The sequence below is a fragment of the Hyperolius riggenbachi genome, chromosome 4 (assembly GCF_040937935.1).
Source record: "Hyperolius riggenbachi isolate aHypRig1 chromosome 4, aHypRig1.pri, whole genome shotgun sequence".
In the NCBI taxonomy this organism is placed as follows: domain Eukaryota; kingdom Metazoa; phylum Chordata; class Amphibia; order Anura; family Hyperoliidae; genus Hyperolius; species Hyperolius riggenbachi.
This window is the reverse complement of record NC_090649.1, coordinates 441,454,806-441,480,795: the sequence shown is the minus strand read 5'-3', so window position 1 is coordinate 441,480,795 and position 25,990 is coordinate 441,454,806. Positions and strand designations below refer to the sequence as shown.

The 25,990-nt window shown below is 49.9% G+C and overlaps 1 protein-coding gene across 2 annotated transcripts in view; it reads right to left on the bottom strand.

The window, feature by feature from the left end:
* Positions 1-479: 479 nt before the first annotated feature.
* CRIP3 (cysteine rich protein 3) overlaps positions 480-25,990 on the bottom strand; it is a 46,444-nt gene continuing 20,933 nt past the window's right edge. Inside the window, exons 3-9 of one of the 2 annotated variants that reach the window (XM_068232588.1) lie at positions 15,682-15,739; positions 9,495-9,617; positions 8,876-8,947; positions 8,708-8,802; positions 8,527-8,584; positions 3,104-3,198; positions 480-737 (exon numbers count right to left, since the gene is read on the bottom strand). In XM_068232588.1, the coding sequence (XP_068088689.1) occupies positions 3,125-3,198; positions 8,527-8,584; positions 8,708-8,802; positions 8,876-8,947; positions 9,495-9,617; positions 15,682-15,739 (480 nt within the window). In that variant the 3' untranslated portion in view covers positions 480-737; positions 3,104-3,124. The remainder of the gene's footprint in view (positions 738-3,103; positions 3,199-8,526; positions 8,585-8,707; positions 8,803-8,875; positions 8,948-9,494; positions 9,618-15,681; positions 15,740-25,990) is intronic. The other variant, XM_068232589.1, reaches the window with a different exon arrangement.

The window sequence follows — 25,990 nt, the reverse complement described above, 5'->3', positions numbered from 1 at the left end:
TACCTCATTGGACTTTCTGGTCTGAGCTTTTACCAGAAAAAACACTGCTTACATGAACGCTTATATTCTTGTAGTGAAATAACCAATGGAATGGCGAATGCTGCCACCAAGTGATCACTACAGGAAGCACAGCATAGAATGGCAAGTACATACTGAGCTCTCCTCCACGGTTCACTGACGCAATGATACATACTGCCCCCAACTAGTGATGCAATGATACATACTGCCCACTCTTCCCAGGCTCACTGACTGAATGATACATACTGCCCCTGACGCACATATATATCCACCCCCCCCGATGATGATTCATACTGTGCCCTTCCCTACTGGCGTAACGATACATACTGCCCCCTTACCACTGAAGCAATGATACATACTGCCCCCTTCCCCCTAGACCCACTAACACAGTAATACATACTGTCCCACCCCCCAGTGGTCACATCTTACAGTACAGCATAAATCACACTAAGCAACAGAGGTGTCACAAAAGTGAATTTATTATAACAAGTTTCTATGATGTGGACACACTTCCTGTGGTGCTATACAGAGACCACAATATAAGTCACAAGACTTTCAAGGCGCATAGTCTAACATGAGGGATGTGTTAAGGGCTGCATGACTCCTACAGTGATGGGAGTTAGGGAGAAGGTAAGCCATTCTCCCATAGTGCATTGCAGTCACACAGTGAAGGGTTAAACTAAGCAAAACAAACACTTCCAGGTCCTCCTCCTGGTCACCTGCAAAGGGCAAGAAGAGAAATATTATACCACGTAAAAACATGCCCCCCCTCCCCCATCACATCTCTTTTTTGGGGCCAGTAAGACTAATACATTCTCAAAGATTTCCAATCAATTCCTTGTTAACACTGGCCTGGAAACCACGATCTTTACAAACTAGACTAGCAGTGGTAATATTCGTAAGAAAATCTTGTGCTAATAAAGTGTGATTAATACCATAATTTTTTGTTCATACATCTCCGCATAAATCTTCCAGATAGCCATTGAAACCAGAAACACACACACACAAACAGAAAACAAACAGTAACGTTTATAAGTTACATTATTATCATTTGCAAAAAACTTTGCACTAAAGCAGGGGTCTCAAACTCCATTTACCCAGGGGCCGCAGGAGGCAAAGTCAGGATGAGGCTGGGGCATAAGGGAGTTCACGTGTCCACACAGCAAAAACGAGGGCTGCAGAGCCCCCAAATCGTCCCGGGGGGCAATCCGCCGGCATTTCCTGGAAGGGGCAGAGCTTTCAGCTTCAGCTCTGCCCCTCCTGACGTCAATCGCGGCGGATCGCCGCCTCTGCCCGCCCCTCTCACTCTTCCTTCACAGAGAGGGGCGGGGGAGAGGCGGCGATTCATTCGGCGATTGACGTCAGGAGGGGCAGAGCTACAGCTGGAAGCTCTGCCCCTCAGCGCAGTCGTGGATCTTTGCGCGGGGGATTTGGGGGTCTGCAGCCCTTGTTTAGCGGCGGGGATGCGGCGGATTACTTGGGAGCACTGAACCGAACTATAAGGTAAAATGGGCAAATATAGTTTGCTTCCGTGTCTCTTTTGCTTTTGCCGGCAGGCAGGGCCGGTTTAAGCAACAATGGGGCCCCAGAGCAATATAAACCCAGAGCTGTCAGAGTATTGCAATGCCTCATGGGACTTGTAGTTCCACCACAGCTGGAGTGCCAAGGTTAGCCATCACTGCTTAGTCTAATACTTACCAGGGTTGTGGATTTGGTACAAAAATCTGATTCAGACTCCTCAGTTTATGAAACCACTGACTCAGACTCAAACTCTGACTCCAGGTACCCACAATTACTCCAACTCCAAAGCCCTGACAAGAGTTTTATACTGGAGTGTTGCACAGAGAAGAATATTTCCTTCAACATGGTCTCTTGGTTAAGGAAAATTATCGCCGCAAGTGTGATAGTGTGAACACTGCTGCCTAGGAATCACACTATACTTGGTAGCGCACGCTGTAATATAGTAGAATAGTAAGAATCACCCTAGAGTAACATTGAAAACCTTCCAGCATGATTATCAGTACTGTCCAATGTGAAGACATTCTAGGAAGCTCCTCCCATAGTGAAGATAGACTGCCCATCCTCTACCTATATGAGGTCACCATGAGATGTGGACATGGTTGTACGTAACGAGTAAGCTAGAGAATACTACGCCTATATCCACCTACAATGTTGCATCTCCCAGCAGGGATCCTCAATACTGAGATCGGTTCCCACTTGAGCAGATGCAAAACAGGCACAGTCTGTCCATTTTGCATTCGCTCTGCACCGTCCAAACTTAGCGACCACAACTTCCAACAGTCGATCACCGCCGCTCAGCCCTGTACTCAGCCTATGGAGAGACATAGGCTGCATTACACAAATTCTCCCTAGCAACAGGGAGAATTTTCAATGGTCCACTATGAACCAATGAGAATTCTCACTGTTGCTGGGGATTCCTAGAGGGCTGTGGAGTCGATTAGTCGGAACAATTTTGGGTACCTGGAGCCTGAGTTGGTGGTTTCATAAACTGAGGAGTTGGAAGATTTTTTTTGTACCGACTCCACAGCCCTGGATTCCCATTAGTCTTTTGCAGCCCAATGGAGACCCCCATGTTTCTGCAGGCCGCCAGGCTTTGTACAGGGACCAAGCAGCAGCGGGACACTTAGATGCGTTACCTCTATAGGCTATAAGGGGAACGCATTTGCCTTTCTGGGATTATCGCGGACTGCACAGAAGTGCGGTCCGCTTACTTAATGGATCCTGCGGATCTGTTGCAGAGTGACAAGTATAAACGGCTCAAAAGGTTGGTTCACACATACATAGGTGTCCAATTCCGTCCGATTTTGAAAGTTGGCATCAGTTTTGCAGGTGTTTCTATGGATGTGTTCACACATAAATCTGTACATTTCCGTTCCACTCCATTTCTGTCAGTTTTCTATGGGTGTGTTCACGCATAAAAGGTGTACATTTCTGGTTCAGTAAGGTAAAACGGATATAAAAAAAAAAAAAAAAAAAAGGATGCTAAACTGACAGGACAGGACCAAAACTGCACAGATTTTGTGAAACAGCCCTAAATCTAGTATCCAACAGTTGCTGGTTATACCTGCTGAAGATAAGATCCTCTTCACATCTGGCCCAGTGTCTCCACGTCATCGATAGGATCGTACACGTAACATCCCACATCTCCAATATTCACCCCTGAGGGAAGAAGACGACAAGACTTACACTACAGGCTACATATTTAACCCCCATGTAAAGCTAAAATTGCAGTTATTGACAGGTAGGGCACACCCTGTGTGGCAAACAGGAACTACAGATGGTGGTAGGTAAGGTGTTATGTAGCTCTGAAACTACAACTGGTATAACAGCTGTACCAGATGGGCAGTCACACAAGTGTGTCCTTCCCGTATAACAGCACTGTAGTAGAGGGACAGTCCCAGATAAGGGTCACATGAAGGGTCTATAAATAGCCTGATATTTGCAGTAATCAGAGAGCAGATGGTTGGGTGACAGAGAACAGACCCCTGGAGGAGATAATGAAAAGAAGGTCATACTTCCTGGCTGGCCAAAGCAATCTAACCTGGAAATGAAGTCAACAGAGCTCTGTGGCCAAATCGCCTCCTGATCAGATTCCAGGGAACAAGGTGGAGGTCAGATTTGCCGACACAACCAAATCATCTATACGATATCAGCTAGCTTTTAAAGGGTTGTGTTTTAAGGTTGAAACAAATTTACCAGAATTCAATTTACGTCTCAACGCTTGCACCTGTACACTTTATGAATGTACACATTTCCTGATCATCTTCACGAGTTCCTCCTCACAGGTGTGTGATGATGTATCCCTAGCCATGAATCTGGCAACCAATCATTAAACTGCATCTGTCTGTATGTATGTAATGATCTATTCCATCTGATCTACACACAAATCTGCGACTTCTCTCTTAAAGGGGGACTTCAGCCTAAACAAACATATTGTCATTAAGTTACATTAGTTATGTTAATTCAAATAGATGGGTATTATAATCTCTTACCCACTCTGTTTTCAAGAGCAGGAAAATGTAAAAAATCATCATCAGGGGAAAATGCCCGGGCAGTTTTCTTCTGTGCAGCTAAAAATGAGGCTTGGGTAAGAAAAACAAAGTTCTGATGCTGTGAAACTTAAAACACCAAGCCTTTTCAGTGCTGCTGAGTAGATTTTTAGTCTGGAGGTTCACTTTAAGCTGCGTCCGCCTGCACATGTGATCTATTCCATCTATTCTAGGTGATCCACTTCTGCTGTCTTGATCTGCCTTTATGAATATCAGGGTAGAATAAACAGCTCTCCATTACTAAATTGCTATTTAAAGTGGAATGAAACCCAGCATTTCTTCTTTGCAGCAGATTATAAAATTTCATTCTGTGATTTTTCAGCTGTGGCGGAATACATTGTAAATGATAATGTGCACGACATGCGGAAAACAGCAGAATTGCAGGAAAACCACGAACGCCAGTGTGCGGTTTGCCAATTGTGGCAAAGCGCGCACGAGTCAAGCACGGGTGTTTCCTGCCTAAGCCTATGTCCCCCCACAAAATTGTTTCACACGTGTCAACACCCAGCCTCTTCCCCCCCCCCCCCACTACCCAGCCCCCCCCCCTCCCCCCCGCATCCCCACATATTTGGACGTTTGGGTGTTTGTTACTCGATCACGCAAAAATGGCTGAACGGATTTGAATGAAATTTGGCACAAACATAGTACATTACCTGGAATAACACACGGGATACTTTTTATTCCCTTTATAGTGGACGGAGACAAATACCAATTTCACTTGGAAAATGTAAACTGCAGCAATTCTTACACTGTTAATAGTAAGATTATTAAACTTTGCACAGTTGGTCACAGGATGACTGAGACGGAAATTTAGAAAAGTGGGTGGAGCCTACAAAAGCCAAACAAAATTCACCTATTGATTTTCAAGGGGAATATTTTATTGCTGCCATTCTTGCACTTTTAATGGTACAAGCCTTAATCCTGGTACAGTTGGTCATTGGGTGACTGAGGTTCAAATTCCAAAAAGGGAGTGGAGCCACAGCCAAATCAGATTTGTTTCATTTTAATGCAAATTATTAATGCCAAAGACTGCAAAGCTAACAAACTTGGTCATTGAGTAATTGTGTGTTAGGGTTAGAAAAAGTGGGTGCAGCCAACACCAAACAAATACATACCTGGGCAATGCTGGGGCCTCAGTGAGCGGAGACAAATACAAATTTTACTAGGAAAATGTAAACTGCAGCCATTTGTACACTGTTAATGGTAGGGTTCTCAAACTTTGCACAGTTGGTAACTGGGTGACTGGGATTAATATTCAGAAAAGTGGGTGGAGCCCACAAAAGCCAATCAATAAATGCACCTATTGATTTTCAAGGAGAATATTTCATTGCTGCCATTCTTGCATTGTTGATGGCAGAAGCCTCAAACCTGGTACAATTGGTCATTGAGTGACTGAGGTTCAAATTCAGAAAAGGGGGTGGACCAACAGCCAATCAGATTCGATTCATTTCAATGCAAAATATTGAGCTTACAAACTAGGTCATTGAGTAATTTTGTGTTAGAGTTAGAAAAAGCCAAATACATATCCGGGCAACGCCAGGCCATCAGCTAGTGAATAATAAAAAAAATATTACTATGGTTATATCCAATTGTGGCAGTGGTTTATTTGTTAAGGGCTAACTAGACTGTTGATATGTTCTGGAAAAGTTGGGAATAAAAGTATTTAATTTATCCATCACTGTTGTCTGTCACACAACAATATGACATTTTGGTGAGCAGAGGTGCGATAGGGGACACTGGTATAGCGACAGAATGGAGGCCCTACTTGAACTGCCACTGGGAATGCTTAGAAAATAATGCAGTAATTCATGACTGAACCACAAGGTAGAAAGAGAAGGAATTGGTAACACTTATTGGATTTGGTGCAGAACAATGATACTACAGATGTGATGGCTCTTCTGGCTTGGATCGAATACACAGGTGAACAGCAAGCAAGAATCCCTAATCCCTAAAGCTGGTCACTAACGGTCCAATTTCTACTGAAAAATCGTTCGAGCGATCAGAAATTCTGATCGGACGAAAAATCGTTCACTACACCATCAACTAACCAATCATTGCTTCCTATCTATCACGACCACCAAGAAAATCCAAATTTTCGTTCCACGAAAATTCATTTGGGCGACATTTTTTTCACTCGTTCATAATCGATTGTGTCCACCAATGGAGATTATTTACAACCAATCCGATCAGAATTTCTGATCGCTCTAACGATTTTTCGCTAGAAATTGGACCGTTAGTGGCCAGCTTAAGTCCCGATAGAGGGATCAAGTGATTACCTCTCATTGTTATGCCAAATATGTGCCAGATACTGCTGAGACTGATTTGTGTCATAGCATTAGGTCAGTCGAGTACAGCTAATCCATCAGAGTCTGCATTTAATGTGTTACATTATTATCCTAGGTTCCCCATTTGTGATGAAACTAAGGACATAGGGCCATATGCAATTCACTTTTTCACCTGACTTTTCCCCTAGGAGATAATTTTTCATCTTCAATTTAAAATAACTTTTCATCACCTTTCAACTAAAAAAGTACCAAAAAGTAGGCGAAAAGATACTATCAAAATTATTTTGAGTATTTTCTTGTTTTCTGGTGGCTTAAAAGGCATTTCATTGACAAGTTTAAAAATATCACCTAGGAGAAAACTCAGGTGAAAAAGTTAATTGCATATGGCCCATAGAGTCTTACCTCCAGACATTGGAATCATTCTGTGAGACCCATGCAGTGCCCTCTTTGGAATGGCACCGCATATTACTTGGAAAACTAACTGGCCGGGCTAGTGAAACATTCTGTGCACTGCCTTTATCCCAGAGGATTAACTATCCAGAGGTAAAACATGGCCTTCTCACTCGCCCTGCAGGACTTAACAAAAAATCCTTCCTCACTTTAAGGGTCAGGATTCCAATATAGAATTTGGTGTGACGGTTTCCCATGTCTTTAATCAGTGGATACAGGATAGCAAAGTGCAGTCCTTAAAGAGACTAACAAAAATTGCATCCTGTTTTTTATCATCCTACAAGTTCCAAAAGCTATTCTAATGTGTTCTGGCTTACTGCAGCACTTTGTACTATCACAGTCTCTGTAATAAATCAACTTATCTCTCTCTTGTCAGACTTGTCAGCCTGTGTCTGGAAGGCTGCCAAGTTCTTCAGTGTTGTGGTTCTGCTATGAACTCCCCCTTCCAGGCCCCTCTATGCACACTGCCTGTGTATTATTTAGATTAGAGCAGCTTCTCTTTTCTCTCTTATCTTTTACAAGCTGGATAAATCGTCCTCTGAGCTGGCTGGGCTTTCACATAGTGAGGAATTACAGACAAGGGCAAAGCTGTTTGCAGGAAGAAACGAGCAGCCTGAAACTTCAGTGCATGAGAGATGCAGGGGGAAAGAAACACACAAATGATCTCTTGAGATTCAAAAGGAAGGCTGTATACAGCCTGCTTGTGTATGGATGTATTTTCTATGTGTGGACATACTGTACATCAACCTACTTCCTGTTTTGGTGGCCATTTTGTTTGTTTATAAACAAACTTTTTAAAACTGTTTTTAACCACTTTTCATGCGGCGGGGAGCGGCGAAATTGTGACAGAGGGTAATAGGAGATGTCCCCTAACGCACTGGTATGTTTACTTTTGCGTGATTTTAACAATACAGATTCTCTTTAAGAACTGAAGGAATGGTGTCTAAAGGAAGTAATGGGTCTGTATGGTGTGTACCTAGCATTAGAACATAACCCTCAATCTATGGCCTAGTGCACACCAGAGCGTTTCGGCTGCGGTTTGCGATCCGCTTGCGGATCCGCTAGGGTAATGTATTTCAATGGGATGGTGCACACCAGAGCGGGAGGCGTTTTGCAGAAACGCATACTCCCAGGCTGCTGCAGATTTTGGATTGCGGATGCGTTTCTGCCTCAATGTTAAGTATAGGAAAAACGCAAACCGCTCTGAAAAACGGCACTTCAGAGCGGTTTGCCAGGCGGTTTTTGTTACAGTAGCTGTTCAGTAACAGTTTTACTGTAACAATACATGAAATCTACTACACCAAAAACGCTTCACAAAACCGCAAAATGCTAGCTGAAACGCTACAGAAAAAGAAGAAAAAGCGTTTCAAAATCTGCTAGCATTTTGCGGATCTGCTAGCGTTTTTTGGTATGCACCAGGCCTATGAGAGGACCAACTCAGCTGGCAGATGACCTGGTTTAAATCCAATCTCAAATCTGCCCATCTGTTTGAACTCCTGCGATACTTCAAGCCCACATGAGGACCAAACCAAGCTCTACAAACCCTAAGAGAAACCATATAAGTACTACACCTAGCATGAAGTCACGAGTAATGCGTTGTTACTTCTGTGGTTGCCTTGCACACCATATATCTGCATGTCCTCAAGGGGGGTCAAGGGGAATGGGCAGACTAGCCAGCACGGAGGAGGGACCATGCCACTAACCTTTTGGTCCAAAAAGATGTCCATAACAAGGAACGTGGCAGTACGGCAGGCCATCATGCTAGGAGTAGAGGAGAGAAGAACGGGATATATGTTACATAGATGAACATATTCTGCCATACCACTAAGTTATCACCGTCACCAGACTACAGCTAGCAGAGAGGTGTGGTCAGATTCCTCTTACCTCAGCATGCCCTCCGGCCGTCAAAGTCTTGTGGCATCGCTGGCAGCGGAGACATGGGCGGTGCCAGTTTCTACCCAGTGACATCACTTTCTCTGCTACATGAAGGAAAGCTCAGTTTAGTGATTTTCACCAGCGGTTGGAGTCAAGACTTAGCCAATAAACACTCACCAAAGTAGACCGCCTTCCCACAGCCAGGGCACAGTGCCGACTCCCCCGCAAAGGTCCGAGTAGGGGCAACAACTACGGAGAGGAACACAGAGAGACTGACATCATGGCCAAATGTCACATGCCACCCACCCTGTACTGGGAGCACACCCAAAGCACTGAAACTACACCAACCGCATTTACCATGCACTGCAACCACACCTATCTTTCTTACCCTTCACTGGAACCACATGCATCCTTCACTGGAACCACAATCGCCTACACCCACCCTGTACTGGAACTAAACCTAATAATAAATCCGAACATTTGTATAGCGCTTTTCTCCTGTTGGCCTCAAATCGCTCAAGAGCTAAAGCCACTGGGACGCTTCACTGGAAACCCCCACACCTCTCACTCATCCTACACTGGGCCTGTTATCTGTCCCCAACTTACACCGAATCAAACATTACACAACAGCTCTAAAGCTGCCTCTTACACAGCATGCACTGACACTGCACCACATTCACTCACCCACCCTGCACCTAGGCCACACCGCTAACCCGGCTGTGGCACACTCACCCCTCACCCACCCTGTACTGGGCCCATACAACCTTCAGTCACCCTGTAGTGAGTAGATACACACCTCGAGAGACTGGCTTGGGTGTGCTGGTATTTATTTGGGTCGTTGCTGCCGCCTGCACTTTGTTCTCAGTGGGACGAGGTGCCGTATCATAGATATAGGACCCCACTCCACCAATGTTCACACCTGGAAAAGAGGAGGAAGATTATTCAAAAGGGTGCCCATTACAGGAGTGTGAAAAGCAGAGAGCGATCGAGATCAGAGGAAGGTCCAGTTATCTGCAGCCCAGACATGAGAAGGGTCCAGCTAGGTGCTGTCCAGATCAGGGAGGCCCACCTACAGTGCTGCCCATAATTATTCATACCCATGGCAAATTTTGACTTAAAGTGAAAGTTACTTTCAAACAGCAAGTATTTTTTTTGACGGGGAATGACATAGGTGTCTCCCAAAAGATAATAAGACTATGTACAAGAGGCATTGTGGGGAAAAAATAAACCTAAAAAAAAAAATTCTCAGCTTTCATTTGAGGACAAAGTGTCCAGTCTAACATTATTCATACCCTTCACAAACTGTCACAACTGTGGGAAAATCCAAAGTTCTATACCATTCCAAATAGTCCAAGCTGTTCTAAGCATCCCAATTACCCTGATTAATTGGGAACAGCTGTTTTCATCAACTCAACAGGTGAAAAACAGCAGCTCTCTGCATTTGGTTTGTGGACAGTCATGGCTAAGACAAAGGATCTCTGCGAGGATCTGCGGCTGCACATTGTTGCTGTTCACAAGCCAGAAAAGGGCTACAAGGCCCTTAGGTTAAGAGAAGTAGTAGCAATAGGGTATTGTACCATGTTAGCCATCAGTAACAGCAAGAAGTTTTAAATCCAGATGATACCATTTATTGGCTAACTTAAAAACCAATAAATGGCATCATCCTGATTCAAAACGTCTTGCTTTTAGGTTAAAATAAGTTACTGAGTTAATGTACCCCATCAAATTACAGGTGAACTGTTGGAAACGTTAAATGCTTCTTCCGCTATGAAAACAAACCCAGAGTTGACAACCCATGGGAATTTATTAGCATGTGACAGAATGTGACAGGGGGTCTGGGCTTTGTGCATTGGAATTGCCGAGGGGCTCTGGGCTCCCAAACTTCACAATATCCAGAGCTGAGAGACTTTCTCAGCCATCAAGTGGTTAAATTTGTAGTTGGGATATATATCCCAAAACAGGTTATGTTTATTGTTTGAATATGCAGTCGGGAGATACCCATTTACAGTATATCTTTATGATTAGGCTTTTCGGGTATACCTATGACTCACCACTAGAGGGAGATGTAGCACAACTCTTACAGACAAAACCACAAGTTTGGGCATCTTCCAGCTTATAAAGGACAATGCAGAAAAAAGGTGAAGGTTTTGCATCTTTTAACGTGATGGGTTTTAATAGTCCTCAGAAGAGATCTTAGATTTTGTTTCACTTACAGTACATAAAATAAAAACGAAGCTAATTATGTTGCAAGAGACACACTTCAGAACAGACTCTGAAACCATGCGGTGTAAAAGTACAAAGCACAAATACTGATGCAAAATCTAAGGGAACAGCTTTTGGTATCCATAGGACTTGTCCGATGTCAGAAATTGAAACTTTACCGGACCCACTTGGACAATTAGTGTTCTTAAGAACAGGGCTGTGGAGTTAGTACAAAAATCATCCGACTCAGTTTATGAAACCATCAACTCCAACTCCAGGTACACGAAAAATCGCTCAGATTCTTCGACTCCACAGCCCTACTTAAGAGGTAAACTATGTGGCAATCTTATACGTTTGCATCAGTAAACGCACTTAACCAAAATCAGGGACAATGGCTGCTGTGCTGCCTGGACAAGTTAAAGAGGAGCTGTCATTAATACTAAACGAGGAGAAAAAAAACCCAAAAAAAACACACACATAAGTAGATAAACAAACGTTTGCTTTCCTAAAACAGAAAGAATTTGCGATAATTCAGGTTAGAGTGAGCTCGAGATGTCTCCCAGAGCATCACTGCTGAATATATGCAAATTAACCATTGTACCCTTAGAAGCTAAACACACCTCCAGAACCGCTGGAATGCAATGATGTGTCAGCTTGTTAATGTGTACAGAGCCATAATAATCCAACATGCATACAGACTGTTTCGGATTGTTTGATCCTCATCAGTGCATGGCATGGATTAATTTGGCTCTATGGAGTAGGGCTTGTAAATCCGAGAGGCACAGACTAACCAGCAAGCTCATGGTGACCCATAACTCATTGGGGTGTGTAAGGGACTACAATGGTCCTAAAAGCCCCCTTACTAAGATGTTAAGAAAAACAAAAGTTTGCTTTCCTAAAACAGAAAGAATTTGCACTTGCTCTACTTACATAACATATGTATTGCACTGTCCACGTTCTGATTTTAGTAATTCTTCCATAGTAAAGTAAAAAAACAAAGCAAAAAAATAAAATAAATAAATAAATCCTTAGGATTCTCCATCTTAACTGTGTCTATTTTGAAGCCAATCATGATGTAATATCAAGACAAGACAAATAACATTTATATTGCGCTTTTCTCCTTGCGGACTCAAAGCGCCAGAGCAGAGCAGCAGCCACTAGGGCGCGCTCTATTGGCAGTAGCAGTGTAAGGGAGACTTGCCAAAGGTCTCCTACTGAAGTAGTATAATGGAGTATCCTCCCTTACTCTCCTCTGCCTGATTGTGTAAGCATTGCACGCCTTGGTCCCAGTCTTCAGGCACTCCCACCCAGCTCTGCAGTCAAAGTGCATTGTCTCAGCATGAGAAATATTGGCCAATCAGAGAGGACCAGAGGTGTGGGAGGGGAAAACAGGAGGGAAAGTGGCTTCAGCCAATCAGGCTGCATTAGTCAAGTCTGAGGGGAAAGTTAAAAAACAAACAAAGAAAGAAAAAAAAACACATGCCCTGCAACTTCCTTTGTGTGCCAGATGTACCAAATAAGAGCCACGGAAACTGGGGAAGGTTGTTTTATGGATATGAAATGGAGTGATTTTTTTGCATTGCCTGGTTAGCATCCTTATTACTTGTTTACCAGATAAAAATAAAGAATTGATTTTTGATCTTATGCCCAACAGTTATACCGTACTTTCAACTTTTTTTAAGGGCTGCATTATCTGTGAGGGAGATCTCAATTTACATCTAGAACTGGAAAAAGACACCACCTTATGCTTGGTACACACGATACGTTTTTCCGCTCGATGTTCCACTACATCATTTTTTTTTCCACTCGATTCTGCGCTCCATTCCCTTATCTTCCGCTTGTTTTTCTTATCTTTTTTCCATTCACTTCTATGAGAAATCGAGAGCAGACTCGATCGGAAGGAATAACGAACATGACGGTAATTATCTATCGAATCCATCTATTGAGCAGAAAAACGTATTGTGTGTACAAGTTATCCACTGTAAGAAGGAAAGGGGGCGGGAGGGGGGTCTTGGAAGGTTAGGTGGGTGTTATGCTAGGTACACACGATACAATTTTCTATTAGATTTACCTGCCAGATCGATTTTTTTTCAACATGTCCGATCTTAATTTTGATCAATTTTAATAGAAGAGAACGGAAATCAATTGGGAAGTCGATCAAAATTAATATTGGACATGTTGGGGAGAAAATAAATAAATAAAAAACCTGGCAGGTAAATCTAACAAAATTGTATCATGTGTACCTAGCATAATAAGGAATAATGAGTGTAATGGCCCATACTCACGGGCAACTTTTTGTGCCTGTCGCCAGCACACGTGAGCATGTGGGAGACAGGCCGGCGACAGCTCCTCGCCAGGTTCCTCCGCGTACACACGCGGAAGAGGGACCAGCGGCGCGACGGAAGCTGTTGCCGACGTTCCTCCTCCCCCCGCTGGAAGCTCCGTATACCTCAATGGAGGTTGCTGTCGCTAGTCCGCGTACTCACGCGGACTAGCGACAGTTGCGGCGGCGACTGTCGCCAGGCAATTGACCGCGCCAATCGCCTGGCGACATCAGCGACGGGCGACAGTTCGGGGTGCGCGTCCGTGCGACGGCGCATACTCACGGGCGACAATTGTAGCCCGTGAGTATGGGCCATTAAGGTTATCACTTTATTATCAACTATTTCATAGTAAGTTTTGTGTGCAGTTGTTATATACTATTGAAAATTTGAATCATAGCATCTGCTGTCACACTACCCAACTTTATGATGGAGGCTTGTAAACATACGTAAGTAAATTTAAAAGGATCATCTCCAAGACGGAAGCACTAAATTTAAGGTCTTCCTTCCTTCCTTCCCAAGTTGTGAAGCTCAAAAGGCTCGTTTCCCTTCAAATGGCAGTCAGACAAGTTCAAAAATCCAGGAATAAAGATCCCCATATGTTTTGGTAGGCTGCGTGAGGTAAAATATCCCTATAATAACAAAATTAATAAGATAGATGCAGACCTGACTAAATGGAATGTTCGTAAAAACCTCCTGGTTGAGACGTGCCAAAGTCTTGAAGATGGACATACTACCACACCTCCTGTATATGTCTGCCAGGCAATCTCAATACCACTTCAACACATTTTCAGGGATTAAAATAAATAAATAAAATACACTTTTTTTTTAGGAGGGAACTTAAAGAGAAACTCCAACCAAGAATTGAACTTTTTCCCAATCAGTAGCTGATACCCCATTTTACATGAGAAAGACAATGATTTTCACAAACAGACCATCAGGGGGCGCTGTGTGACTGATTTTGTGCTGAAACCCCTCCCACAAGAGGCTCTGAATACCGCGGTACTGCTGGCAAACTGCCACAATGTAACAATGTTCAGAGACAGGAAATAGCTGTTATTAGCTGTCTGTAACAGACAGAGCAGCTAGAAACAGCTAAATAACCTGCCCACAGTAACAATGTCACCATGTAATACATGTCAGAATGTGAATCTGGGAGAGGAAAGATTTTACAATGAGCAAACACTGACTAAATCATTTATACATAATTATGGTAAAAAATGAAGCCCTTTTTTTACTACATTATTTTCACTGGAGTTCCTCTTTAAAATCTCCTCTATACTTAGCCCTTGTATATCCATTTTGGATAACCCAACCTTACAAAATGGGGTGAGAGTAAGCCAATTTTTAGGATGGTCCAAGGAAAAAGATACTTCTTAAGCCATAACCACTTTTACTGACCGGATAGTTGGGGAACCCCGGACACAGGGAAAATTCCCAACTGGTTAACTTAACTTGAATTTAAAGGGTTTTAAAAATCCTTAGAACCCAAAGGATACATAGGGCCTGATTCACAAAGCGGTGATAACTCAGTTATCACGCCTAAAAGACTTTAGGCGTGATAACCTTTGCACTAGCAAAGTTATCACCGCTTTGTGCTCTAACTCGCGCGAAGCTACCGCGCGTATGTGCGCGCGCAAAGTCCCATAGGGCTTAATGGGAGCTTCGCGCGAAGCGCCGGGTGCTGCGCGCGCGCCTGCAAAACTTTGCGCGCGGAAAATTCGCGCGAGTTTCTTCTTATCATGCCTAAACTGAGTTTAGGCGTGATAAAGGGGTTTTCACTCGCGTGCAAACACTTTGCACCGCTTTGTGAATCAGGCCCATACAGTACAATATTATCTAGCAAGCCATTGGTGGTTCTCTAAAGGAGTACATTTGAAATCGGCGCTGGTAGACTTGGGCGCAGGATACAGCGGTATATGGCTGATCTTGCTTCTGCACAAGTCCGGGACGTTTTAATTACTAGTCCCCCTTCCAGGCCGCCATGGATAGTGGGGGAATGAAATAATTCGGCTTCCAGCGATTGCTAGACCAGCATGTTGCATGTGTTTGCAAGGGTTTCCTCCCACATCCCAAAAACACACAATACTATAATAGGAATTTTGCCAAGGATTACACTGTAAGGCCCTCTCTGGCATCGTCAGTAACAGGACTATACATTAACTATAGGCTAAAATTATAAGGATCAAATTGTGAGCCCTGCTGAGGTCAGTCAGTGACATGACTATGTGCTGCAGAAGATTTCAGTGCTATATAAATACACAATAATAGGGTAGGACTATGGTAGGATTAGATTGTGAGCTCCTCTGAGGTCAGTCAGTGACAGGACTATATACTCTGTAAAGTTCTGCAGGATAGGTTAGTGCTAATGGCCGCTGAGCGATAGGAAATATTACCCTGCAGGTTGAGGCCTAACAGCAGGCTGCTCGGGTGGGAGGGCGCTTCTGAGTGGGCTCTTACCTTTTGGACCATACAGGACAGCATAGCAGGGCTTGTGGCAGTACGGCTTCCCATCATGCTGGAGAGAAAAAGACATCATGAGATTAAGACAAATAAGGGAAAGCACCCTCCAGGCAGTATAGTGTGATGATCCCACCTGCCCCCCATCAATGAAGCAATATTAGCTGGCGGTGAAAGAATGCGTGATGATTGCTGAGGGGTACTGCCCCCCCCCCCCCCCTCCCCGGGACTTCTAGCATGTACGCCATCTGCAGGAGGCTTGGAGAATAGCACTTGCTTATAAAGTGTACGTTAGCTGAAGCAACTGATGGGATGATAGAACTCCTGTCCTTACCAGGCCATAGGATTGCCTAAAGATTTATGTGCCTCGTTTTTACACTTCTGCGCAGAGCACACCACTGGATGGAAATTAAGAAACATATATAGAGGGCATCGCCCAGGTCACCAGAGCAAGATTTTTTCTCAATAGAAGGTTGGTGAGTCTGTCACCAAAGTGAAATCATCCACAAACTATCACTCATGTCTATGGAACGGACCAAGAACTGTATATTCTGGCGTATAAGGCTAGTTTTTAACCCTCGAAAATCTGAAAAAGAGTCATCTTATACGCCAGGTGTCATTGATGCTTGGCGATACGCCCTATCCTGTTACCGCCTCGCAGGTCTCGCTGCTGAGGACTGTAGTGAAGCGGCGCAGGCGCACATGTGCAAAATCTGAGAGGCAGAGAAGGAAGTAAATAGGATACAAGGGCGGGCCAGAAGGGTGAAAGAGACGTGTTTTATGGGCACAGCGCGATCTTCCATACTGCTCTGATAAACAGGTAGACAAGGAGAGCTGACCAGTCCACTTAGGGAGAGTTGACCAATTCAACCAGTCAATCCCCAGTACAATGTTATATACTGGGTACCACATATAGTACAGCAGCAGTATCTGTTCATACATAGTACCAGTACAGGTAGTCCCCGACTTACGAACGACCCGCCGATACGAACAGCATGGATTCTGTTTCCATGGAAACAAGCCAATGAAAAAAAAAAAATTAAGAAAATGGCTTTTAACCACTTAACAACCTCTGCCACGCTTATCTACGCCCCTTTAAAATTCACCTGAGTCACAGGGGCGTAGATAGGCAACTCCTGTTTATTTTCCTGCTGTGCGCGATCGCGTTCGCGTGCGCGATCGCGTTCGCGTGCACGCGGACGTGCATACGCGTCGGGCACCCGCTGGTCTGTGATTGGCTGATGTGAACATGTGTTCACAAAGCCAATGACAGTGCTTATTCATGCAGAATGTGTGTAAACATTGTATCAGTCACTATGCTGTTACAGTTACTGAGATCACTCGTGAGAGGATCTCAGATAACTAACACAGCATTAGTGACTGATCAGCATCAGTGAGTTTTTTTTTAAATAAATTATACCCCCATTAAGCCCATTAACCCTTGCCTCCCTTAAATGTGAAAATTGCTGTGGTTTTTAGGTGAAAAACCCCGTGGTAGAGAAGTGGTTAGACATGTATAAAACAGGTACTAAGGGCAGAGGTGACACAGAGTGGGCACTGGAGGCACAGGGGACAGAGATGGCACAATGTTCTGACTTAAAAAAAGATTCAGGTTAAGAACGAACCTACAGTCCCTATCTTGTTCGTTAACCGAGGACTGCCTGTATATGTTTTTTTTTTTTTATTTGGTATGCGTTGAAAGAGGGGTAGCTTTAAAATATAGAGTTTAGGATATACTCTCTGTATAACTGGAAAAGTTGGGGGGGTCGTCTTATACACCGGAATATACGGTAATAAATATGGAGGTAATATGCAGGAGTGTAGTGACACCAGGGCCGCAGCACATATCACAGTGTAACAGAGGCACCATGCTGGTCATACACTGTCCATAAGCCAGCCTACCCACCGAGGAGCTCCACCCAAGATCACTGCAGGTCTGCGCACCATACTGCAGTGCATCAGCTATTTAAGTGCAATGGCTGCGTGCAGAGTGATGATATTGCTGGGCTGGCTAGGGCCTGCATGCAGAGTGATGACATTGCTGGGCTGGCTGGGGGATGCATTCAGAGTGATGATATTGCTGGGCTGGCTGGGGGATGCATGCAGAGTGATGACATTGCTGGGCTGGCTGGGGGATGCATGCAGAGTGATGACATTGCTGGGCTGGCTGGGGCCTGCATGCAGAGTGATGACATTGCTGGGCTGGCTAGGGGATGCATGCAGAGTGATGACATTGCTGGGCTGGCTGGGGGACTGCATGCAGAGGGATGACACTGCTGGGGGCTGCATGCAGAGTGACGACATTGCTGTGGGCTGCATGCAGAGTGATGACATTGCTGGGCTGGCTGGGGGATGCATGCAGAGTGATGATATTGCTGGGCTGGCTGGGGGATGCATGCAGAGTGATGATATTGCTGGGCTGGCTGGGGCCTGCATGCAGAGTGATGACATTGCTGGGCTGGCTGGGGCCTGCATGCAGAGTGATGACATTGCTGGGCTGGCTGGGGGATGCATGCAGAGTGATGACATTGCTGGGCTGGCTGGGGGATGCATGCAGAGTGATGACATTGCTGGGCTGGCTAGGGGATGCATGCAGAGTGATGACATTGTTGGGCTGGCTGGGGGATGCATGCAGAGTGATGATATTGCTGGGCTGGCTGGGGCCTGCATGCAGAGTGATGACATTGCTGGGCTAGCTGGGGCCAGCATGCAGAGTGATGACATTGTTGGGCTGGCTGGGGGATGCATGCAGAGTGAGGACATTGCTGGGGCCTGCATGCAGAGTGATGACATTGCGGGGCTGGCTGGGGCCTGCATGCAGAGTGATGATATTGCTGGGCTGGCTGGGGCCTGCATGCAGAGTGATGACATTGCTGGGCTGGCTGGGGGACTGCATGCAGAGGGATGACACTGCTGGGGGCTGCATGCAGAGTGACGAAATTGCTGTGGGCTGCATGCAGAGTGATGACATTACTGGGCTGGGGGCTGCGTGCAGACTGATGACATTGCTGGGGCCTGCACGCAGAGTGATGACATTGCTGGGCTGGGGGCTGCGTGCAGAGTGATGACATTGCTGGGCTGGGGGCAGCGTGCAGAGTGATGACATTGCTGGGCTGGGGGCTGCGTGCAAAGTGATGACATTGCCGGGGGATGCGTGCAGTATGATGACATTGCTGGGCTGGGGGCTGCGTGCCGAGTGATGACATTGCTGGACTAGCTAGGAGCTGCATGCAGAGTGATGACATTGCTGGGGGACGCGTGCAGAATGAGGACATTGCTGAGCTGGGGGCTGTGTGCAGAGTGATGACATTGCTGGGCTGGGGAATGTGTGCAGAGTGATGAAATTGCTGGGGGCTGCGTGCAGAATGAGGACATTGCTGGGCAGGGGACTGCATGCAGAGGGATGACACTGCTGGGGGCCGCGTGCAGAGTGAGGGCATTGCTGGGGGCTGCGCGCAGAGTGAGGACATTGCTAGGCAGGGGACTGCATGCAGAGTGACAACATTGCTGGGGGCTGCATGCAGAGTGATGACATTGCTGGGCTGGGCACTGCGTGCAGAGTGATGACATTGCCGGGCTGGGGGCTGCGTGCAGACTGATGACATTGCTGGGGCCTGCCGAGTCCGGCGCCATCTTGAACACTGCAGGGAATCTGGAACTGCTGTGGAGCGAGCAAGCGCCGTCAGGAGTTGGCAGGATGCTCCCCTCACATAGCACTCCAGATTCCCCCACGCGTCCTTCACTACAGTTATAGGGATATGTATATATAGGTATATGCTTACTTGTACTATCTGTATCTGATTGTATGTGTTGATTGCTTGCATGTGTTTGTACCACCTCCGACCCTGTATGAGCCAAAAATAATTCCGGGTACAACCCCAGTTGTACTTGGCGAAATAAATATGAGTCTGATTCTGATGCAGAGTGATGACATTGCTAGGCTGGGGGCTGTGTGCAGAGTGAGGACATTGCTAGGCTGGGGGCTGCGTGCAGAGTGAGGACATTGCTGGGCCAGCTGCGTGCAGAGTGATGACATTGCTGGGCCAGCTGCGTGCAGAGTGATGACATTGCTGGGCCAGCTGCGTGCAGAGTGATGACATTGCTGGGCCAGCTGCGTGCAGAGTGATGACATTGCTGGGCCAGCTGCGTGCAGAGTGATGACATTGCTGGGCCAGCTGCGTGCAGAGTGATGACATTGCTGGGCCAGCTGCGTGCAGAGTGATGACATTGCTGGGCTGGGGGCTGCGTGCAGAGTGATGACATTGCTGGGCTGGGGGCTGCGTGCAGAGTGATGACATTGCTGGGCTGGGGGCTGCGTGCAGAGTGATGACATTGCTGGGCTGGGGGCTGCGTGCAGAGTGATGACATTGCTGGGCCGGCTGCGTGCAGAGTGATGACATTGCTGGGCCGGCTGCGTGCAGAGTGATGACATTGCTGGGCCGGCTGCGTGCAGAGTGATGACATTGCTGGGCCGGCTGCGTGCAGAGTGATGACATTGCTGGGCCGGCTGCGTGCAGAGTGATGACATTGCTGGGCCGGCTGCGTGCAGAGTGATGACATTGCTGGGGCGCCTGCGTGCAGAGTGATGACATTGCTGGGGCGCCTGCGTGCAGAGTGATGACATTGCTGGGGCGCCTGCGTGCAGAGTGATGACATTGCTGGGCTGGGGGCTGCGTGCAGAGTGATGACATTGCTGGGCTGGGGGCTGCGTGCAGAGTGATGACATTGCTGGGATGGCTGCGTGCAGAGTGAGGACATTGCTAGGCTGGGGGCTGCGTGCAGAGTGAGGACATTGCTGGAATGGCTGCGTGCAGAGTGAGGACATTGCTAGGCTGGGGACATTGCTGGGCCAGCTGCGTGCAGGGTGGGGACACTGCTGGGCCAGCTGCGTGCAGGGTGGGGACACTGCTGGGCCAGCTGCGTGCAGGGTGGGGACACTGCTGGGCCAGCTGCGTGCAGGGTGGGGACACTGCTGGGCCAGCTGCGTGCAGGGTGGGGACACTGCTGGGCCAGCTGCGTGCAGGGTGGGGACACTGCTGGGCCAGCTGCGTGCAGGGTGGGGACACTGCTGGGCCAGCTGCGTGCAGGGTGGGGACACTGCTGGGCCAGCTGCGTGCAGGGTGGGGACACTGCAGGGCCAGCTGCGTGCAGGGTGGGGACACTGCAGGGCCAGCTGCGTGCAGGGTGGGGACACTGCTGGGCCAGCTGCGTGCAGGGTGGGGACACTGCTGGGCCAGCTGCGTGCAGGGTGGGGACACTGCTGGGCCAGCTGCGTGCAGGGTGGGGACACTGCTGGGCCAGCTGCGTGCAGGGTGGGGACACTGCTGGGCCAGCTGCGTGCAGGGTGGGGACACTGCTGGGCCAGCTGCGTGCAGGGTGGGGACACTGCTGGGCCAGCTGCGTGCAGGGTGGGGACACTGCTGGGCCAGCTGCGTGCAGGGTGGGGACACTGCAGGGCCAGCTGCGTGCAGGGTGGGGACACTGCAGGGCCAGCTGCGTGCAGGGTGGGGACACTGCAGGGCCAGCTGCGTGCAGGGTGGGGACACTGCAGGGCCAGCTGCGTGCAGGGTGGGGACACTGCAGGGCCAGCTGCGTGCAGGGTGGGGACACTGCAGGGCCAGCTGCGTGCAGGGTGGGGACACTGCAGGGCCAGCTGCGTGCAGGGTGGGGACACTGCAGGGCCAGCTGCGTGCAGGGTGGGGACACTGCAGGGCCAGCTGCGTGCAGGGTGGGGACACTGCAGGGCCAGCTGCGTGCAGGGTGGGGACACTGCAGGGCCAGCTGCGTGCAGGGTGGTGACATTGCTGGGCCAGCTGCGTGCAGGGTGGTGACATTGCTGGGCCAGCTGCGTGCAGGGTGGTGACATTGCTGGGCCAGCTGCGTGCAGGGTGGTGACATTGCTGGGCCAGCTGCGTGCAGGGTGGTGACATTGCTGGGCCAGCTGCGTGCAGGGTGGTGACATTGCTGGGCCAGCTGCGTGCAGGGTGGTGACATTGCTGGGCCAGCTGCGTGCAGGGTGGTGACATTGCTGGGCCAGCTGCGTGCAGGGTGATGACATTGCTGGGCCAGCTGCGTGCAGAGTGATGACATTGCTGGGCCAGCTGCGTGCAGAGTGATGACATTGCTGGGCCAGCTGCGTGCAGAGTGATGACATTGCTGGGCCAGCTGCGTGCAGAGTGATGACATTGCTGGGCCAGCTGCGTGCAGAGTGATGACATTGCTGGGCTGGGGGCTGCGTGCAGAGTGATGACATTGCTGGGCTGGGGGCTGCGTGCAGAGTGATGACATTGCTGGGCTGGGGGCTGCGTGCAGAGTGATGACATTGCTGGGGGCTGCGTGCAGAGTGATGACATTGCTGGGGGCTGCGTGCAGAGTGATGACATTGCTGGGGGCTGCGTGCAGAGTGATGACATTGCTGGGATGGCTGCGTGCAGAGTGATGACATTGCTAGGCTGGGGGCTGCGTGCAGAGTGAGGACATTGCTGGGCCAGCTGCGTGCAGGGTGGGGACATTGCTGGGCCAGCTGCGTGCAGGGTGGGGACATTGCTGGGCCAGCTGCGTGCAGGGTGGGGACATTGCTGGGCCAGCTGCGTGCAGGGTGGGGACATTGCTGGGCCAGCTGCGTGCAGGGTGGGGACATTGCTGGGCCAGCTGCGTGCAGGGTGGGGACATTGCAGGGCCAGCTGCGTGCAGGGTGGGGACATTGCAGGGCCAGCTGCGTGCAGGGTGGGGACATTGCAGGGCCAGCTGCGTGCAGGGTGGGGACATTGCAGGGCCAGCTGCGTGCAGGGTGGGGACATTGCAGGGCCAGCTGCGTGCAGGGTGGGGACATTGCAGGGCCAGCTGCGTGCAGGGTGGGGACATTGCAGGGCCAGCTGCGTGCAGGGTGGGGACATTGCAGGGCCAGCTGCGTGCAGGGTGGTGACATTGCAGGGCCAGCTGCGTGCAGGGTGGTGACATTGCAGGGCCAGCTGCGTGCAGGGTGGGGACATTGCAGGGCCAGCTGCGTGCAGGGTGGGGACATTGCAGGGCCAGCTGCGTGCAGGGTGGGGACATTGCAGGGCCAGCTGCGTGCAGGGTGGGGACATTGCAGGGCCAGCTGCGTGCAGGGTGGGGACATTGCTGGGCCAGCTGCGTGCAGGGTGGGGACATTGCTGGGCCAGCTGCGTGCAGGGTGGGGACATTGCTGGGCCAGCTGCGTGCAGGGTGGGGACATTGCTGGGCCAGCTGCGTGCAGAGTGGGGACATTGCTGGGCCAGCTGCGTGCAGAGTGGGGACATTGCTGGGCCAGCTGCGTGCAGAGTGGGGACATTGCTGGGCCAGCTGCGTGCAGAGTGGGGACATTGCTGGGCCAGCTGCGTGCAGGGTGGGGACATTGCTGGGCCAGCTGCGTGCAGAGTGGGGACATTGCTGGGCCAGCTGCGTGCAGGGTGGGGACATTGCTGGGCCAGCTGCGTGCAGGGTGGGGACATTGCTGGGCCAGCTGCGTGCAGGGTGGGGACATTGCTGGGCCAGCTGCGTGCAGGGTGGGGACATTGCTGGGCCAGCTGCGTGCAGGGTGGGGACATTGCTGGGCCAGCTGCGTGCAGGGTGGGGACATTGCTGGGCCAGCTGCGTGCAGGGTGGGGACATTGCTGGGCCAGCTGCGTGCAGGGTGGGGACATTGCAGGGCCAGCTGCGTGCAGGGTGGGGACATTGCAGGGCCAGCTGCGTGCAGGGTGGGGACATTGCAGGGCCAGCTGCGTGCAGGGTGGGGACATTGCAGGGCCAGCTGCGTGCAGGGTGGGGACATTGCAGGGCCAGCTGCGTGCAGGGTGGGGACATTGCAGGGCCAGCTGCGTGCAGGGTGGGGACATTGCAGGGCCAGCTGCGTGCAGGGTGGGGACATTGCAGGGCCAGCTGCGTGCAGGGTGGTGACATTGCAGGGCCAGCTGCGTGCAGGGTGGTGACATTGCAGGGCCAGCTGCGTGCAGGGTGGTGACATTGCTGGGCCAGCTGCGTGCAGGGTGGGGACATTGCTGGGCCAGCTGCGTGCAGGGTGGGGACATTGCTGGGCCAGCTGCGTGCAGGGTGGGGACATTGCTGGGCCAGCTGCGTGCAGGGTGGGGACATTGCTGGGCCAGCTGCGTGCAGAGTGGGGACATTGCTGGGCCAGCTGCGTGCAGAGTGGGGACATTGCTGGGCCAGCTGCGTGCAGAGTGGGGACATTGCTGGGCCAGCTGCGTGCAGAGTGGGGACATTGCTGGGCCAGCTGCGTGCAGAGTGGGGACATTGCTGGGCCAGCTGCGTGCAGAGTGGGGACATTGCTGGGCCAGCTGCGTGCAGAGTGGGGACATTGCTGGGCCAGCTGCGTGCAGAGTGGGGACATTGCTGGGCCAGCTGCGTGCAGAGTGGGGACATTGCTGGGCCAGCTGCGTGCAGAGTGGGGACATTGCTGGGCCAGCTGCGTGCAGAGTGGGGACATTGCTGGGCCAGCTGCGTGCAGAGTGGGGACATTGCTGGGCCAGCTGCGTGCAGAGTGGGGACATTGCTGGGCCAGCTGCGTGCAGAGTGGGGACATTGCTGGGCCAGCTGCGTGCAGAGTGGGGGACATTGCTGGGCCAGCTGCGTGCAGAGTGGGGACATTGCTGGGCCAGCTGCGTGCAGAGTGGGGACATTGCTGGGCCAGCTGCGTGCAGAGTGGGGACATTGCTGGGCCAGCTGCGTGCAGAGTGGGGACATTGCTGGGCCAGCTGCGTGCAGAGTGGGGACATTGCTGGGCCAGCTGCGTGCAGAGTGGGGACATTGCTGGGCCAGCTGCGTGCAGAGTGGGGACATTGCTGGGCCAGCTGCGTGCAGAGTGGGGACATTGCTGGGCCAGCTGCGTGCAGAGTGGGGACATTGCTGGGCCAGCTGCGTGCAGAGTGGGGACATTGCTGGGCCAGCTGCGTGCAGAGTGGGGACATTGCTGGGCCAGCTGCGTGCAGAGTGGGGACATTGCTGGGCCAGCTGCGTGCAGAGTGGGGACATTGCTGGGCCAGCTGCGTGCAGAGTGGGGACATTGCTGGGCCAGCTGCGTGCAGAGTGGGGACATTGCTGGGCCAGCTGCGTGCAGAGTGAGGACATTGCTGGGCCAGCTGCGTGCAGAGTGAGGACATTGCTGGGCCAGCTGCGTGCAGAGTGAGGACATTGCTGGGCCAGCTGCGTGCAGGGTGATGACATTGCTGGGCCAGCTGCGTGCAGGGTGATGACATTGCTGGGCCAGCTGCGTGCAGGGTGATGACATTGCTGGGCCAGCTGCGTGCAGGGTGATGACATTGCTGGGCCAGCTGCATGCAGAGTGAGGACATTGCTGGGCTGGGGGCTGCGTGCAGAGTGATGACATTGCTGGGGGCTGCGTGCAGAGTAAAGGACATTGCTGGGATGGCTGTGGGCTGTGTGCAGAGTGATTACATTGCTGGGCTGGGGGCTGCGCACACGGTGACAGACATGGAAGCCCCGGGAGGAGAGACGGTGCAGACAATGTGACCAGGGGGTCTTGGAGGATGAGGCCCACTTCCTGCTACACTGCAGCAAATACGCACCTGTGAGGACCGCCCACTTCCAGAGACTTTCCGCCCACATCCAGGATTTTACCTCCACAGATGAGGAGAGGAAACTACATCCTACAGGGGGAGGAGGAAACAACCGTGCAAATAGCTGTCAGATATGTCACAGCCTGCCACCAACTGAGAGGAACATGATACCACATGGACTGTATTCCCCCAATACCCCCCTATGGACTGTATATCCCAGCCCCCCATATTGTCCCTTACATCCCCCACACCTGAAGGACTACATAAACCAACCCCCTATACCCTTCCCTTATCCCCCCCCCCCCCCACCATGTTAATGCTTTGTTTTGCTTTGGCAATGCTAAATGTATTTGGTCCTGCCAATAAAGCTTTTTTTGGATTGGATTATATTGCTGGGCTGGGGACTGTGAGCACAGTGATGACATTGCTGGGCTGGCTGGGTGCTCCATTCAGAATGACATTGCTGGGCTGGCTGGGGGCTGCGTGCAGAACGATGACATTGCTGGGGGCTGCCTGAAATGACATGTCCCCATCAGCAGGCTTGAGAACATAGCAGTAACACTGAAGCTAGCCAACACATTCCACACATTGCAGCTCCACGCTCCAATACCCACCAACAATCTCCTTCATTATCAACTCCCTCTGTAACTGCCTCCCCCATCCTGTGCCAACATCCCCCAACAAGACCTTAAAACTACTGCCTCACCACCACTGCATCTCCAGTACCCACTCATCCATCCAGTCCCAACACTGAC